This window comes from Vidua chalybeata, chromosome 1 (assembly GCF_026979565.1).
Source record: "Vidua chalybeata isolate OUT-0048 chromosome 1, bVidCha1 merged haplotype, whole genome shotgun sequence".
NCBI lineage: Eukaryota > Metazoa > Chordata > Aves > Passeriformes > Viduidae > Vidua > Vidua chalybeata.
Window position 1 is genome coordinate 26,000,785 of NC_071530.1, and position 18,727 is coordinate 26,019,511.

General features: G+C 45.5%; 1 protein-coding gene across 2 annotated transcripts in view; it reads left to right on the forward strand.

Annotated features, from left to right (window-relative positions):
• The first annotated feature begins 1,090 nt into the window (after positions 1-1,090).
• The window catches only part of NXPH1 (neurexophilin 1), a 138,372-nt gene continuing 120,735 nt past the window's right edge, over positions 1,091-18,727 (forward strand). The window contains exons 1-2 of one of the 2 annotated variants that reach the window (XM_053945707.1): positions 1,091-1,572; positions 2,267-2,428. In XM_053945707.1, the coding sequence (XP_053801682.1) occupies positions 2,375-2,428 (54 nt within the window). In that variant the 5' untranslated portion in view covers positions 1,091-1,572; positions 2,267-2,374. The remainder of the gene's footprint in view (positions 1,573-2,266; positions 2,429-18,727) is intronic. The other variant, XM_053945715.1, reaches the window with a different exon arrangement.

The window sequence follows — 18,727 nt, forward strand, 5'->3', positions numbered from 1 at the left end:
CAAACTCAGACCCCAAAATTAAAACAGTACTTTATAGCTTGATCCTGAAGCCTCAGATCACAGATATTTGTTACTCCTATGTGCTCTGAGAGAAGGATTTGACAGGACAACTGAAGTCCTCCTTTTCTTTCTCATTTCCCTCTCTGTACAGCTTACTGGCATACTTCTTGCTTTGGCTTTGGGAAGTGATAAATCTGAGGTTTGCTATTGAGTTTGGGCATCTGGTAAGGCTGCTCTGTGCTGCTGGTATCCTTGCCTTCAACCTGTCCCAATGTCACACTAGTAATGATATTGTTTAGGGGATGGAAGAGTTTATGAAAAACATCCATAGGATTCTTTGTAACGTAGAAGCAAAAACAGGTCGGTGAGACCTTTCCATTTGTATGACAGCTGTCAGGATAAGCTGCAGCACCCGACGCAGGTGAGCTTTCCAGCTTCACTCCGAGGGGCTGTCCAGCTACAGGTTCCTGCTAACGTGGGAGAAACAGCCCTTCTATCCTAGAGCCTGGCTCCCGCAGTTGTCACCCATCCGGGCTCCGCAATCCTGCCACCTCCGTGCCTGGCTGGCGGGCGCCCGCTGACTTCCCAGGCGGAGCAGCACTGTCGATGCACGGGACACCGCAGAGGGAGGTGGAAAAACTAAAATGAAAGGGAAGAAAGAGGAAGAAGGTGCTCTGCCATGCTCCTTTAAGGCAGACAGCGGGTTCCCGCGGGCAGGCGGAGAGGGAAAGGGCTGTGCCCAGGCAGCAGTGCGGGCAGCAGGGAGGGCAAGGAGGGCAGCGCCCGCTCCCGGGCAGAGCGAGGCAGCAGGCGGATAGGACGGGCAGCAGGGACAGGGCAGGACACACGGCAGGCAGCAGGGCGGATAGGGTAGGCAGCAGGGACAGGGCAGGACACACGGCAGGCAGCAGCGCGGGCAGGGTGGGCAGGGCGGGCAGCGCAAGGCAGATCGCGCCGCCCGGGGAGGGCTCTAATTCATCACCCCGTTCAGCGGAGAGGATGGGACGCCGCTAAACTCCCCTTCCTCCCTCCTCCCTTCCCCCCTCGCCAAGCAAGCCCCCCCCTCCTCCCCCCTCCGCTGCTCTTTCTCTTTCCCCAAGCAGTGAGCCTCGGACAGTGCTGGGCTCCAGCGCTTTATTTTAAGATGATCGGCCAAGGTCTTTGCAGATAGATTTTATCTGAAGTTAAATAGCAGGCGCTCGCCGCTCACTCGCCAATAAGTCATTTTTAATAGAGACAAATCGCTCTGGACGCCCCGGAGCGCCGGTGCCGCCGCTCTTGCCCGCGCTCCCCGCCGAAGGCGAGCGGGCAGCCCGGGCAGCTCCCTTCTCCCGTAAGTGTCCTGCTCGGTGGATCCTGCTCGTGTGTGGAGAAGGGGAGGCAAGGGGGGGAGAGCCTGCCAGCCGCCCTGACAGTGCCTACGCTGGATGCACAGCGGCCGCGGGACACCTCGGCGCGGAGCGCGGCGAGGAGATGCGCAGGGGTGGTGGGCTGCGCCGCGGCACTCAGCCCCTCTAGGCTCGCCCATGGAACGTCCCGCGGAGCCCCGTCCGCCGTCGGATCCCCCACGCCGTACGTATCCCCACCGTGGCCCCCCCGCGGCGGCGGGGCTGTCCGCGGGCCGCGGGGGCGGAGAAGGGCTGGGGCCGGGGATGGGGGTCCTCGCCCGTCGGGGCGCCCCGGGGCGCGGTCCCGGCCCGGGGTAAGGCACGGCGCGCCTTTAGGAGCGGCAGAGGGAGGTGGGCGCTTGCAGGGGTAAGCAGACCCTGCTCGGGCGTCCCGAAGGCAAATCTCTCTGCCTCGGCTTTAAGAGCCCAGAAGCATCCGGAGCCACAACCCCAGCGTCTGCTGTCGCCTTCTCCCCGCTCCGGCGCCGCTCCTCTCCCTAGCTCGCTGCCGGGGCTCCGCAGCCAAGTGGCGGGCGGCTGCCGGCCGATCCCCGCCGAGGGCACACAGACAGGCAGGGCTGGCAGTGGCACCCCCGGGCCGTCCCAGCCCACGCCACGGGGCTCTCCCGCCCAGCGCTGCCTATAGGCGGTCTGCCGCCACCTCGGACCGCGCGATCACTTTGTTTTGACGCTGGATTAACTCGATTTTAATCGTTTTTTGTTTCCCCCACACCCATTCACACACCCCATCTCCTCCTTCTCTCCCGCTGCCGCCCCCCACCCCCCGCCCCTCTTTCCCTACACACCTCTCGTCCCCCCTTGTGCTGAGCCTAACCTTGTCTTGTGGTCATGGGATCTATAATTTCGTTTTTGTCTAGGCTGGTGAGAGCTCTGCTTGTTCTGTAAAGTGGATGTCAGGTGGATCTATGTTCTGGAAGGAACAAAGAGGCAGCGAAAGCAGCACGGGGGAAGTTTGAGCGGCGAGGATGCAGGCTGTGTACTGGTACGCGGTCCTTCTGCTGCAGCCCACTCTCTACCTGGTGAGTGTCCCCGGCCCCTCTCACGGGCCAGGCATTGGGAAGCTCCTCGGGGAGGAGGGCGCCAGCCTGGCAGAGAACGAACAAACTCACGGCAACTACATGCACCCCGCAGCCAGCCCTGCCCCGTCCTCCCGGGAACGGGGCGGTGCGGGGCGGTGCGGGTCCCGGGAAATCTCCCGGGAAATCTCGTCGGGGCACGAGGAATGGGGGCGTAGACCTGTAACTTCTCCGCGAGGAAGGGGTGCTCCGCTGGGCCAGAGCAGGGTCGGGGTCTCCTGGGCCGCGTCCCTCGGTGCCACCTCCCGGACCGGGTCCCTGGGTGTCTGCGTGGGCACCAGAGCACCGCCGCGGGGGCGCCCGGCCAGGCTGTGGGATGGAGGCAACTTCCTGCCCTCTGCTCCCTCCTGAGGGTGGGAGCCCCTCCGGAAGCGAAGCCCCGCGGTATGCCACTACGGGCGGTACGGCACAGGCGGGCGGGAACTCGGCGGCGAACCCAGCTAGTATTTTCTGCGAGAAGTGTCATTGACTTTCGTAGCAAATCTCCTTTAGGATTACCGCGGGAACACGAGTAAACATCGGCGTTATCTCCTCTCTCACACACACACACACACTTTATTCCCGCTACGATTGCAAGGAACAAAAACCAGGCAGAGTGCCCCTTTGCAGTCTGCATCCTCTCTCGCTTGTGATGCGTTAAGCAGGCAAACGCTTGGCGGCAGCTCATCCCCGTGGCTACGGGGGAGGGAAAAGACCTTTTTGAAGGAGCGTTGCCGAGAGCAGCACACCGGCGCCCGTGCTGGGGGTGGTGACGGCGGCGGCCCGGCTCCGGCTCCGGCTCCGGCTCCGGCTCCGGCTCCGGCTCCGGCTCCGGCTCCGGCTCCGGCTCCGGCTCTCGGGCTCCTCGGGCTCCGGGCGCTGCCCGCGCCGCCGCTCCCTGCGCTGTGGCAGCCGCGCCACCCGGGGGCGCTGCGGGGCAGCGCGCGCGCCCCGCGCGGAGCAGCCAATCGGGCGCGGGCCCGGCGCGGGAGGGGGCGGGGGGGGCAGGCGGGGCCGCGCGCGCTCCTCCCGCGCCCGCGCAGCGCCCGCCGCCCCCCGGCCTGTCCCGACCCCATCCCGGCCCAATCCCGGCCCTATCCCGGCCCCATCCCGGCCCTATCCCGGCCCGGTACGGCACCTCCTGGCCCTTCCCGTGCCCGCCCGACGTGGGGTCCTGCCCTCGCCGGGCGGTGCCACGTCTGCCGCGGGCGTCTCTCCTCCCTGCGAATTTTATAGCCGGGGTGGGGGTGGAGGGGTGGGGGGAAATGGGGAGAAAAGTGCGTGGCAAATAATCCATCAAAAAGCCGGAGCGAGATCGATACGTCGTGTTAAATTTTAAATGTGTTTGCTGGCAGTTAAACTGCTCTCGACTCATTACAACAACAGTGCTGGATTTATTCTAATGCGCTGCAGTCTGAACAACAAGCGCATTAATTCTCCTTTAATTGTAAACTGGGAGCATTTGAAAACCATTCAGTGTGCAAATTATGCTGATTCAATTACCGTTTAGTTACAGACTTCATTACCTGAATACTTTTTTTTTTTTTTTCCGAGGATTTGGCATTGCAGAATAAAGGAGACGATTTTCAAGTTTCCCTCGAAACAATGCGAAATATGATACAGAAAAAAAAAAAAAAACAAACCCCAGTCGGGAATAAAAGACAAGCTAGGGGGAGGGAATGCGCCCTTCAGCTGGTCTGTGTCTTCTGCCAAAACACTCGGGGAGGATCCAAAGGATTTCCCTAGCACGATTTTTCCTTCTAACTCGATACTTCCACGTCTGTGCCAATCTCCCCCTATTCTCTGTATTTCAGGATTAAGTCTGAAAGTTTTCATTAGGCTATCACATGATAACAAACTGTTTATTAGCACCGAAGCATGAAGTTTTGATTAAAGCTTTAATGCGGCGCCACAAAGCAGCAAGGTGCAGCACTTTGTTGTGCCTATCCATATATGTCGTCGCTCCGCGTGGACAAAAGCTGTTTCAATTAGGAATTAAATTTTCAATGCTCAAACTGTTAAGAGGGTAAATGAAATGGCAGCACAAACAGCTTCCTATAGAGTTTGTTAAAAAAAAAAACCTTTTTGAGAGGGGTTAATAATATAGGTGAGAGGGAAAATAGCCTGTTTCCCCTTCGCCTGAATTAGGAGGTGTTCATGAAGAGTGAACAGCTGCAGTGAGGCTGGGCTGCCTTGAAGTCGCTCATTTAGAAGACACTGTCTGCCTTGTAATTTCTCTTCACTTAGCAAACCGCTGCTCTTTTTTTTTTTTTTTTTTTTTTTTTTGTTCTTTATTTCCCCCTCCCCTGTTAAACCTCTTTGTAAGAAATCTTAAGGAAAAAAAAATAGTGCTTCTGCTTTTCTTCCCCTTTTAATAGAGCCATATGCTGTCCAGCCTTATTGCCTGAAATTTATAGGGATCGTGGCCGACCTGAAAGAGTAGGAATTTTGCTGGGGTAGAGATGGTTCATCATATTATGTTTATTGAAAAGAACGTTAGTTGTGCATTGCGAGGTTCATTTTCTCCTTGTTTTGAGCTGTGCAATGTATTGAAAGTGTTATATTTGATTTGCAGTGGTAGTGTATTTCCTTTGGCCTAAATGGGTCACTTAGTACTTATTTGTCAGAATTAGGAGTTAACCTTTAAAGACTTTAAAGTCTTGCAGTTGTTTTCTTTCTCTACTTTTAGAAAGCTGCCGAAAGTATTCAAACACCTACATTAGGTCTCGTTTACCACGACACTCCACATCACTGCTGCTCTTTCAAAAGCATCTTAGTCTGATTCTAATGGATGATGTTTCCTTAACTAACAGTGCTGTGCTGACTTGAAAATCGTCAGTGAGGAAGAACGTAAAGAATAAAGAAAAAAAAACCCAAAATAACATCCGGAGATTGCAGACTCTCATAGAGTTCTGTTTATAAGGACGCTGGGATTTTACACCATTCCGTTAAGGGAAACCTTCTCGTTGTACCTCCTGCGTAGTTGCCGGTGAACTTCCAGTCCGACACCGCAGGACAATAAAAGGCCAGGCTGTTTCTTTTAATTTCTTCCTTATTTTCCCCCCCCTGTGTGGAAGCAGCAAGCTGTAGAAGTGGCTACAGAACGCGCGGGCTGTTAGGAAGGACGGCAAGGATCCTAAGTATTATTTCTCAGAGGGACAGGTCAAGCAGGCCCTGGAAGGAGGAGGCAAATCGTTTCCGTGCCAGCAGCTGCGGAGCCGCTCCGTGCGGCGGGGCACGGCGGGCTGTGGCCCGCAGCTCCCGGCGGCGACGGGCGCTCGTCCCGTCCCGTCCCGTCCAGTCCCGTCCCGTCCCGTCCCGTCCCGTCCCGTCCCGTCCCGTCCCGTCCCGTCCCGTCCCGGCCCGGCCCGGCCCGGCCCGGCCCGCCGCTCCCCGGCCGCCGCCTGGGTCCTGCGCACCCCCGGCTGCGGCGGGCGCCGGGCAGCAAAGGGCTCGCACACGGCGGGATTTCACCCCCGGCACGGTCCCAGGCTCTACTCCCGCCCGCTCTGGGGACACCTTCCCGCACCGTACAAGCACGGAGTGGGTACGTGCACCTCTTTTGCCGGGATCATCCCGGCTCGAGGAGACTTCCGCTCATTATTTAGGTGCTCCTACACCGGAGTAGCGGGTACGGAACTAAAATCAGTCGGAATTTTGCGTGGCATGCTGCTAGGGTAAGGATCCCTCCCCCCCCCATCCCCCGCCAGGCTTGTCGTCTTCTCCCAGCAAAGTGTTTATTTACCGGTGGGTTTAATTAGGACACGCACCAGAGCCGGGTAGCAGAGTGCTTCAACTCTGTGCAGAAGTTAAGCAGCGCAAGAGCAAAAGGAGGGGTGGTTTATCCACCCTGCGGTGAAGGCTCTTTCGCGGGGGGAGCGTTCCTGCGCGGCGCTTTGCCAGAGGAGTAGAACTGCGGGGCTCACGGGGCACCTTGTGAAACACGGCGATGGCTTTGGCAGAGTGGCTTCGGAATCAGCCTGCTAACCTTCCCCCCGTGCCGGGCTGGGATTTTAAGGTCTGTTTCACACCGTCGCTGTAGCTTGGAGGCCTTCTGACAGCCGAGAGGAGCTTCCCTCAAAATTGTTGTGAATAACAGAGGTTTAAAATTGTCCTCAGCAGTGGCACACTTGGTACAGTATTTGCTGAGGGGGTAAACAGGGGGTTAGCGGCTTCAGAGTTTGTGTACATTTAATTTCGCTGCGTGTCGCACTGTTTGCGGTCATTTCACCCCGGTTAATGAAAGCTGTGGTGAACGTGAGGAAATATCACGTGCCGGCGAAGATAAGTTGATTTTTTTTTTCTTCTTTCTTTTTAAAGATTGTTGCTGATTGTGTCCTACTTTGTCATGGAAGAAAAAAAAAAAAAAAAAAAAACAACAAACAAACCTACACCTCTACAGGCAGAAAACAAAAGAGACAGGAGGCATTGTCCTATCGTAATCACCACCCACAGTATTTTCTCAGAGGCATTTGGTAGTGAATGCATTCGGGTATTGCTTTTTCCCCCCCAAATAAGCAATTTCTTTCAATTTTCAAATTGACGTCGAAGGCAGGGAGGGCGGGGGAGAGCGCTTGGCGGGCAGGGAGAGTTGTGGCTTTTTGTGTAGGGGAGTTTATCTAGCCTTGAGAAGCTCCTGCTCCCTATTTCTAAACGAGTTTGAGAGACGCTGTAGCGGTGGTGTAAAGGGATGTAAAGGGAAAAAAATACCCTCTCGGAAGTTAAGACATGGGAATAACAACGGGACCCCGACCTCGTGTAGGTGGAACAAACTTATCTGTGATCTTCTTTTTTTTTTTTTTTTTTTTTTTTTTCCAAGCGAAGGATAGTGTGTTCTTTTCCAGGCTTCCTTGCTTCCTAACCACCAGAGACCTGTGCTAGTTTTAGAAGGGGTTTCCCCGCACTGAACTTCCTTTTTCCTGATGCTTAGTACACACTATTTTAATTTAGTATATAGTTGGAGAAAGCAACCTGGAATAGATTTCACCTTCTGGGGAGGTGCCTGAATATAATCCAACATCCCTGACTCTCTTTGAATAGACAAATCTTCCAAGTTGGTATGGTACCTAGAGGTATCCATTTTAACCTCTTTAATATTTCTCTGCATCTCTAAACCGCCATTTTAATTAACAAAAAAACATTTCCTAATCGTCTTGGAAAGTGCGGTGAAGCAGGTTAAGAAACCAATTGCTCGGAATAGCCAGCACTTGGAGAAAATGAATGTGTGAACCATCCTACCCTCCCTAGGATTGGCTTCTGTTCTCCCGACTGGATTTCGGTGAAGTATTAATGTGATTTAGCAGATAGTTTAACACCCAGCTCGCCCTTCTTGTAAGTCAGCATTAAACCACCTCCTGGGTGCTTTGTAAATACAGCTTTAGCATTTTTTTCATGCAGCAGATTGACATGTTGACGATTCTGCTCTAAGGAATGTGACAATAAAGTGGAAAACCAAAGGCTGACAAGCACTTCATCAAGGATAAAAAGGTTCTGCTGTAAGGATGTCACTCAATTTATTGTGAAAGTCGAATGAATTACGTTTAATGAAAGTGCTCCCCAGATGAATATTACCAGCAATTTCCTGAGTTGGCTCTGTCAGATGGATATGAGGAAATGCTAACCCATATCAAAAAAGATCTCCAATCTCAATTACTATGCAAGCTTTCGAAGAGCTCCTTTTTATTGGTATGATATATATTGGCAGGTTCTCAATGCTGTGCAAACTACTCTCTGTTTAACAGGACAGCACATTTCCCAGTTTATTGTTTAACAGTACGTTTTTTCTGGCTGTTGTATAAACTTCTGCGAGTGCCCTTTTTCGGAGGGGAAACTGCCTCTCATCCTCTTTCCCCTTCCGTGACCCAGAGAGATCAAAGTTGTGTGGCTGGCAGACAGCGACGCTCATTGCAGGAAGTTTGTTTGGCCTGGATGGACAAAGCCGAAGGTCAAGACAAATAGCTCGGCTGAGACAATGGCATTGGATACTCTAATTTTCAATGCATTTCTAGGCAACAATCCATATCACGGTAATATTTGTTACGACTAGTAATCCCAATATTCCCGCCCTTTCTTCGTCATTACTCTAGGGCTTCTAGGGGCAAATTAGGAAGCAAATCAGTGAGCCCTCGAAGGGAGAGAAAATCTCTATCGTCACCTCATCTGCATAAGAATTGACTTTTCGAGAGGCTTTTCTGTTCTATTTTAACTACTGTGACGCCGGTCGTTACTCAAGAATACAGCTTCTTTTCCCATAATCCGTCTTGCTGGGCTTGTTTGTGATTGATTCAGTCAGATTTCTTCTATTGCTTTGCCATACTCTTTCAATTTTTTGTATCAAAGCTGAGAGACGGTATTGAAGGACGACAGGGAGGCTCTCAAAATTCTGCAGTAGGACGGGGACATGGTGACTTTCATGTGTGGCTGCACTTCTTGCATGAAGCATTAATGAGGAAGCAGAAAGAGCTTGTCCTTAGCACATATCGGGTTAGTCTGTCTTTCTTTGCTGGATCCGCGTCTGAAAATTTCTTCAGAGTACGATTAGTCTACGTGTTATTTATTTATTTATTTGTTTGCTTGTTTATTTTTTAAAAGTGTGTTTTTCCCCCCTCTGTCGGAGATGCTGAGTGTTTCGAGGCGCGGACGGCGAGTGCAAGCGCTGCGGGGAGAGCGGGCAAGCTCTGGCAGTGGGGCCGAGAGAGGGCTGGCGCTGCGTCCCGCTCGGCGCCGGGCCGGGGCTGCCGCTGCCCCTTCGGCCGGGCCGGCAGCGCCCTGCGGCAGCACCCTGGAGAGCTCCCGCGCCGGGCAGCACCGCGGACAGCGCCCAGCCCCGGCCCCGGCCCCGGCCCCGGCCCCGGCCCCGGCCCCGACCCCGGCCCGCACCGCCGGCTACTCGCTCACAGGCGCCCCGTCCCGGGCTATTCAAGGTTTCGGGCTGCTGCTGCTTAGACCTCATCCTCAATACTCTCTGAACTTGGGCCTTGACGCTCTGTGCCAGTTTTCCTGAAGGAAGAAGCAGACGGGTGGACCAGCAGATCGAAGTATTTGTTTACTGTTGCTGTTGACTGTCTTTCTCTCAGTGGCGAAATGGTAGCTTTATTTTCTGAGGAAAAGCTGATCAGAGGGACAGTACATGAGTATGCGGTGGAACAGGGGTGGTAGAATGAATCTGGGCATAGGAAACCTATTCTGAGATGCTCTGGCTTGTTTCATTCTATCCCAGGACCACGACATCCTCTCCTTTTGGAGTGAGACCAGAGATATCCAAAAACATTGGAGTAAAAAATGAGGTCTGAGACGTGGCTGACACCAGACATGAGAACAGGGAGTTATTAATTAACAGTGACTTTTAAAATCCTATGGGTCGGGGCAGGACTGTCTCTCCGACACAGCTGATGTCATTTTTGGGGTAGTGGCACTCTGAGGCATCTGTGAGGGGCAGCCAGATCTTGCTGCCTTCAATTGATTGCCTATGTCCTGGCAGAGAGTGCTCAGAGAGGGTATCTCCCAGCCCTCCACTTGCTTTCACGAGGAGATAATCACAGGCAACTGCCTCCACCCCTGTAAATCCCACTTACTATCAACAGAGCCATCCTCTAGAGCTCTGCTGCCTGAAAAACACTTGTCAATGAAATAGTGACTTTTGGCAAGGCAGGTGTAAGTGAATGACTGATGAAGAGTCCTTCAATGAAGGAATGTGATGGGAATTGACTGGGCTGAGAGGTAAAATAACCCACAATCTCCACCAGCCTTCCAGATAAAACCATAAGCCATTATTCCTGATCCATATTCTCCCATGAATATCAGTAGTGATTGTGATGCTTTTCCTGGATGTGAACATTTGCCAGTCCCTTTTGATTGCACCATATCCCTGTGCATCGTGTCTCACAACTGCATTGTCTGCTGCAGAGATACTGCTTTTATCTTCCAAATGCCACCCTCATTAATGTCAATGTCTCACCGTCCAGCCAGTGACAAATGTCTCAGGGACGTTCATCTGCCTTGCACACTGTGTCATCTCTCCTGCTGCCTTGTGGTTTTCCTCTCCAAGGAGAGATTTAGTAATATTTTCTTCCTTACCCCCTGTATCTGCTCAAAAATGTTTTGTTCACTAGTTGGTCTCTGTCCTGTCCATTCACAAGTTAGTTTTGCCAGTGTCCTCTGGGTTATCACCTCTCTTGTTAATCTGTTTGATCACTTTGATGACAGGTTGACCAGTGCGTGCAAAGATGATCTGCTCTTTCCAAATCTGCAGGTTGTTGAAGGGGGAGAAATTAGGCCTACCAAATGATTATGATATTAGTGCCCTCTTTTCCTCAAATTTCATCTTCTAACCCAGACCTGACACAAAAAACCAAAAGAACAAAGAGCCTGGTTATTTCTTTGTGTGTGTAATCAGGTTATTGTGTTCACAAGAGCACTTGCGAATACTCTTATTTTGCTGGGCTTTTGAAAACTGATAAGGCAAATATGTCTATGTTATTTCTTTGAATATTTACTTAAAATTTGGCAATAGTGTGCAGCAGACTTGTTTTAGAAGCGGAGCTGACAGCCAAAATAATAGTAGGAAAGAAGAACCTTTGCTCTTGGAAAGGCATGTAATTAAATTATAATATATTAAAAATATAGAAAAGACATTAATTAATTATTAATACTATAGTAATATATGACACATTAGAATTATATTTATTAATTTAAAAAGAAAAGTAGAGAGTCACTTAAATCTAACCAGTATAGTATCCTCAGCTGAAAATTAAAAGATGCCTCTTTCATTCCTAGTTGGAACATGCTTCGAAATAACACAAGTAGCATTACCAATGATTAGTGACCAGTGTGTTTTATGATCCTCTTTCCCCTTCCCCTGCCCTATGTCAGCCTTGCATTATGTGTGAGTTAACTTTCAGCTGGCACAATATTTCCTGCACTCGTTTTAGCGGTGCATGTGAGCTACTGGGTAACAGTAAAAATAGAAAAGGAGAAACATTCTGGCCATGTATTGAGAACACTATGGACAAACAAATCTCCTCTGCAGCAGATCCTATGCCCTGATCCTGCAGTGTAATACAAGACAGGATTCCATGTAAATTGATGGTTTGTTTACTTGTGTGAAGAGGACAGATTCTGTTTATGTTGAAGATTTAGTAGACCATTTCTATTTCTGAGAATTGCTTGTCACTATTCAGATACCACTTCAAATTGAAAGCGTAATTGGCAGCTCTTAAAAAATTTTAGCTAATGGAATTTCTGTTATGGGTAGTTCAGACCACCTGTACCATAATATTTATCTGCACAGTCATTTTTATAAGCTTTTCTTGATTGAACTTTAGAAAAATAGTCCTTCTGCTAGGCTATTTTGTCAAGAAATGTTGTCATAGGCCTTCAGGTATGTAAAACTGCTTATATAAAATTAATGGACTGCTTTTTATATTTACATTCTCATGCATAGCATTTGAGGTCTTGCAAAAGAAGAGATAGACTTAAAATAGGAATAATGTTAAAACTGTGTCCTCATGCTTATTACACTGTCAATAACAGTATTGTAAAATATTGGTGTGCTTAAAATCAGAATATTAATTTGTAATTTGACTCTAATTTAGAGTAATTTCTGCTGTCACTTACTGCAACTACTCTGTATTACACACAGAGATTTTTCTTAATGTTTCTGTGGTGAATGCTTTGCACCTTGAGAAGATTTTGTAAGAAATATTGATAGGTAAAACATGGCAATAATACTGTAGCTCTGTGGAAGACAGTTGCTGAGTGAACAGATCTTTAAGGATCAGGAAGATAAGAAAGACTACAGAAATGTGACATAAAAGATGTGCATAATAAATAGTACATGAAAACTTTCACAATTTAAAAAGATGGGCTCCATCCTGCTGCCTTCATCTGCAATGGATATTACTTGACAATGTCCACATTTTATATTCCTGCTTTTATTCACATTTTATTCTCCCTCCTTCCACAAACGATCACATTTGCTTAGCTGACTTGCTTGTAGCAGGTGGCAGTGTAGTACGTGTTGCAAGCAGAGGGAAGTGCATCAATACCTCAGTGGAATCACGTCTGTGAGTGGTCAGGTAAAAAACGATATTATCTGGTCCTTGACTAGACTGTGGTATGTGTGAATCATCATCTATATCTTTAGCTTCTGTCTTTGCTGACTCATGGGACCACTTGCTGTGTGTCTCCTTCCTTTGTGATGGAGAGCTCAGCTCTCTCTCTCTGCTAGCACAAGTCATTGCTGTAAGGTACCATCCTACAGAATTATAAATGTATCGGAATATAGCTTGTGTTTGGCTCTTAAATGTGCTAAATATTTGCTAGCTAGAGCAGACTGTGAGTCTTGGAAAAGTTATTCTATGGATTAGCAGAATGTAATTATATGGTTCAGTCTTCCAGTGTAACACAACTCAAATGAATATGGAAATGTATGACTAAGTACATCAGAGGAGGTGCTGTTTTTGTTTTCCACAATTTATAAGATATTCTGAAATTGCAGTGTTGTAGCAGACACTTCAGAGTGAAGGCCAATAGCTTGCAACTACTTTTTAGAAACAAAACACAATCTCAACTGAAGTCAGAACACTTGCTCACATATGCTTCAGTGCTTTACTGAGCTAGGAGAAAGTGAATGCAGTATGGTTTTTGCATTTCTTTTTTTGGAATATAAAACTTCTTCCATGGAGGAAAAGATAACATATCCATGTCTTCAAAAATATTACAGAGTAATATTTTTGCCAAGAATCTGCTGAATTTACCTCTAGACTACTTAGAATCTATTACAGTATTTTTCTATAACCAAGCAGTACACTTGATACTATCCCTTATCCTAAAAATATTGTCTTTATTATTATTGGATAATAATTAATGATCAAAAATCCTATAATTATGAGATAATAATATCTTCTGATAAATTTTGAATTTTTTGAGTCATGATTTGTGACTTATTCTGACTACTGCTCCAGCTTCTGAAGAAATAGTCTACAAAAATACCTTTATCTATGAAATTAAACTAAAGTGTAGGATTTTCAAATAGATAATTCATGTGTCTTTTTTTCTTTCTGTAAATGTGTTTTTGAAGCATTCAGACAGCACCCTTGCTACTGTTAGAACTACAAAGACATTCAAATAGTGGCATGCCTCAGAAAGCCATGCATGGCCATTTTGCAGAACTATATTTAGGGTCTAAAGTTGAACTCTAACTGCACTATTGATGCACATGTTTTGCAGACCATTGCAGATTCTTTTTTTTTTTTTTTTTTTTTCTTTCAGAAGAAAAATGTACTGGAACAATGACCATGTAAAACAAAAAATGTGGCTTTATTTATTTTTCCACAAGAAACTTGCATGTTGATTCAAAATCACTCAGGCTCACAAGAACTTTGCCATTAATTTTTTTTGCTGTAAAATGGGGTCTTTAGCTTGATAAATATTTCCATTTTTATAAGGGGGTTGGAAAGATATTTCATTACATTTTAGCTTGATTTTTTTTGTGAGAACTCACTACTGATAGTTCATACAGGAAAGAAGTAGTAAACATTTCTAATGAACATGAAAGAATATGTATGTATGGGTATGTGGTATTCATAGCCTCTGGTCTGAGCAACTTAGTCTTCTGTGAAGTCAAAAAGAGCTGAGCAGGCTCTATACACTTTTATTTCTTTATTGTTTCTGTCATTGTTTTATTCTTTAGTAAATTTACCCAGAAGAATGTCATCCTGTCTTTGGCCCGCCACAGACCCTTCCTGTAGATCCAAGTCCTTTTGTTCTCTGGCAGAATGGCTCCATGGCTACAGTGCTCCTTCACCTAGAGTAATGACTGCATGGTTTGTCCATAAACTTTGATGTTTTACTTTATCCAAGCAGCAGTGTTAGTCATCTATGTCTGGCACAAAAAAAACCCCTGTGCTGCCAGCTGCTACAGGTGGATAGTTTGCTTTAGCTCAACAGGTGGAGCTGTGACTTTGTTAGCCTCTTGATTCAGGCTCCTGGGCAAGTCCCTGCCTCAATTTTGCTCAGGTGTTTTACACTTTCTAAATTTGGACTTACATTTCCATTGCTGATGGAAAGTTTTTAATCTCTTGACCTATAAAACATTTCAGGTAATGAGAGGCATATATGCTTATATATTCATCAAGGACAGTTAGTTTGTGGGAATGTGGTGGTTCTAGGGAGATTCTATGGGAGTTTTGTTTCACCTCAGCTTTGTGTAATAATGGAGAAATTAGATGGAGTCCAAGATGGTATTTCATTTAGTCCTCTTTGAGCAAAGTCCACCTTGCATGATTGATTTTTTGTGACCTATCTTTTTGTTAGGTTCTTAAAGACTGTAGAGATGTTTGGAACAATTCTGTCTTCAGTGTGTTTAGAGGAAACTAGTTCCAGTGGAGTTATACTAATAACATTTATAAAAACAGCAAACTCATTGCTCATACATGCAATTCATCTCAACAACTCAACTCATAGAATTCTCATTTCATAGAATGCTTACAACTCCTATGGGCCCTTTTTTGCCTTGATTTAGCTGGAGCTGATCAATTGGTGATTGGAATGAATGATCATTCTGTGTCAGGAAAATGTATCATAGGACAACAAGCGAGTGGCTTGAAATAAGTTGGGATAATAGTGTGAGGATCCATCTATAAAGGTTCTTGCTTCTCCAAAGATTTCAATTTTCTGTATTCTCATGTTTCTTTATTCATTTTTCAACATACCCCTGTATAAACTTGATTTGTCTGATTAATGTTTAGAGAAAGGTTGTTTTCCTATGGATTTGTGCATCCCTTAGTAAGTCAGTGCTTCAAATATGATACTGGATGTTCACTATTCATGTCAGAAATGTTCCTGATACTTCACTTACAGAGGCAAAGTCAGTTAGGGGAACAAAGACGATACTAACTGAAGATTTCAAGTCACAGCATCTCCAGCAAAGAAACAATCATTTTGATTAGATGAAGCAAAGAGCTTCCAAACAAACTCCAGACTAAAATATGCTGGAAACATTCACCGAATGCTTATGAATAAAATAAGCAGAAATCAAAATGGGAGAAGCTTTTTAATGAACAGAAGTATAGGGTAAATTAATCAAATAAATTGTTTGCTATTAATAATGTGACCAGCTACAGTAAGATTCCAATAAATATGCCCTGCGGGGATGGAAAATCTACACAACTGAAATTGCATTGATAAATTTATCCTAGTTTCCAATGCTGTCTGAGTATGTATTTAGGAAAGAAAAGCTGTCACAAAGACAGCCTGGCAGAAAATTGTCTCAACTATTTTTTTTTTAATTAAGATACTTCTGTTTGACAGTGAAAGTAATTTCAAGTTACTTAAGGATGTTAAATGTATCACTGCTTAAGCAGAGAATTATTAGTAGAAATATCATATATAGCATAAAAGTGACCTCTGCTTTTGTTAGAAGACTCATTGGGAATGCTAGGAAATGCATATTATTACCTGTCATGACTGAAGTCTTTAATGGAATACTGTTTGTTCTAAAATATAAATGAGTCACTGTAGTTGCATAGAAATAGGTATAGCAATCAAAAGGCAATCCCAGCACAAATTCCTTCTTAGAAATCAAAATAAAATATCAAAAACCCCAGAATCTGAATAAAGATTTATCCTGTCCTAATTGCTTAGCTTTAATATCTGTTTTTACAAGAGTCTGTCTCCATCTCTGAGCCTGTACCTCTATTTCATTCTTGACTACTTAGGAATTGTTTACATCTTGCATTGTTGGTGTCTGAGTCAATGTTACCCACAAACCTGAAACTCTGAGTTCCGTCACAGGCTTGGTTCAAGGCTGAACTTCTCACCTAGGGTTTTCTTATACAATTTTACTGCCATTGAATACAGAAAAGAACCTCTCTCAAATGTCCAACAAAATGACTGTGCAGAAAGTTACTCTTACATGCAATAATTTTTATTTTTCATCTCTTGTATCACAACTTCTAGCTTTAATTGTTTAACTACTTTATACTACTCCATAATTAATCCACATCAACCATGCACTTAAGCTCTGTCTCGTGACAGTCTGAATATATTTTTTGCAAGTTTTTCAGTGTGTATATCCTCACTGAACAGTACCATTTCCATGGTTGGTATAAGTCAAACTTGACCATCCCTGGCTCAGCAATCAGCTGCATTCACACTTTCAAACATCCTGGTAGTCAGTTGTAAGAAACAAACAACATATAGCAAAGCTTTGCTCCCAAATAAATGACTGCACCCCACATTCAGCTATCACTTACAACAGAATTAGTTCCAGCTGTGATAGACTTCTGAGTTATTAACTTAAATATAACTTAAATATAACTTAAAGTTATTAACTTAACTTCTGAGTTATTTAACTTAAATGCCACTTCAGCCTAAATTACCATGACTTCTCTAGTATTCTGTTGACTCACATAAGAACATGAAAACAAAAAAACAAAACAAACAAAAACCAACCAACCAACAAAAAAAAAAACCAAACAAAACAAACAAAAAAAAAAACAAAAACAACAACAAAAAAAAACCAAAAAAAACCCACCAAAAATCCAAACCAAGAAAAAACCCAAAACCAAAAAAAGGAATGCTGACCATCAGGAAGCAGTTCTAGCTGGGTGTGTAACACCCTAGACTTACAAAAGATTTGATATTGTCACAAGACTTTTCCACTATAATTTTCTCTGTCTCTTGTTCATATTTTTCTCATCAGCCCAGTGACTGAAGCTTCTGTTAGGGATTTAAGAGATTCAGTTTCTTTACTTCTTCAGGAAATGTGAATCCAAACCTTACAAATAGAGGTAATTGCTTTAACCACTGCCTGGTGGAATAATCTTGGTGGAATTTTCTTGATTTTCCTTGTTCATTTTATTCTGCTTGGTTTAATACAGTCAGGGGCTGCTTTAATCTAAAACAGGATCTCATTGTAGGTAGATTCTGAGACATTTGTGTAATTAAGTCTCTCTCTCTTGCTCTTTGGCCTTACGTATTTGAGCTCACTCATAAAGGAAGCGCTTCAGATTTTGAGAGCCCTATATCAGAAAAAAGCTTTATTATCATGTGTAAGGAATTCTTGAACCAGAAAGTTGAAGCTATGTTGCCTTGCCAATCCTATTCATTGGACATACTAACAATAGCAACTTAAAAGTTACTTAATTCTAGGAGCATTTATGCTTGAGAAATGTCAGAAAGTGTTTAAGTTAATTACTTTTCTTTCTCTGGTTGCTTAGTTTGGACAGTTTAGTAGCTTTTATGAATTATGCTTTCAGGAAAGATTTCCCAACATAAATATGTGGGCAGCTAATTCCAGGTTATGATCTTTAACAGGTCTCTTGGACAAAGAGAGTAAGTCTTTCACTGTAGTAATTATAGGCATCTTCTGGATCAAGCCTGAAGGATCTTCCAAGGTTGCTAACAGTAAGCATAGGCAGTCCTGATTTTTATCTGCTTGCTGAACCTCCATTGTCTTCACAGTTACATACAAGTCCAGTTCTCATCTTACATTTTAAGAAACCCTGTCAGTCTGTCATAACACTGTAACTAATTAGTAACTAATTTCTTCTAGAAAACTGTTTATGTGCCCAAGATCCTGAAAGCTTAATTTTTTTTTCCCAAAGAGCAATACCCATGGTTAGCTATGGATGCATATTGTTAGCTTGCAACAAGTTACCAATTTGCAGGCCACTACTCTTACTCCCCATCCATTATTTTTAAGCTTATAATTTCCTTTGTTTGATGATTCTATGTATCTATTGTCCATGCATAAAAACCTGTAACAAATTACTGGATTGCAATCTCTCTTTATGTCTATCTGCTTTTTCATTCTCAGTGCACCTGCAGAAACTGTCAGAAAAGGAAAGGAGAACTTGGCTCCAGCATCTTATTTTGTTGGTCTAGGACATATAGAGCAAGGATTGAAGGGATGTTCTTGCTTGGTGCAACTAGCTCTATGGGTTGAAGAATGCAAACTCTGTTTTCCAGAGTTGAAACCTGTATAGGTCATTCTGCAAAAAACAGCCCTGAGTGTTAAAACATGTAAAGAATGCTAATGATTTTTAGCTGCAGAAATGGAGGTGTTTCTGGAAAGGAGTAAAGTCTTGATTTTGAAAACACCCAACAAACTAGCCTGTCTTTGAATGGGCATTCTAGGAATCATAAAAATTATATGCCTGACAAAAAGACCATGCCCTCACACGCTTTAAAGGTTTTTCCTTCTCCAGAAATGCAGCATTAGGACTTCTCAAAGAAAAACTGGTTTTGGTTTATTTTCCA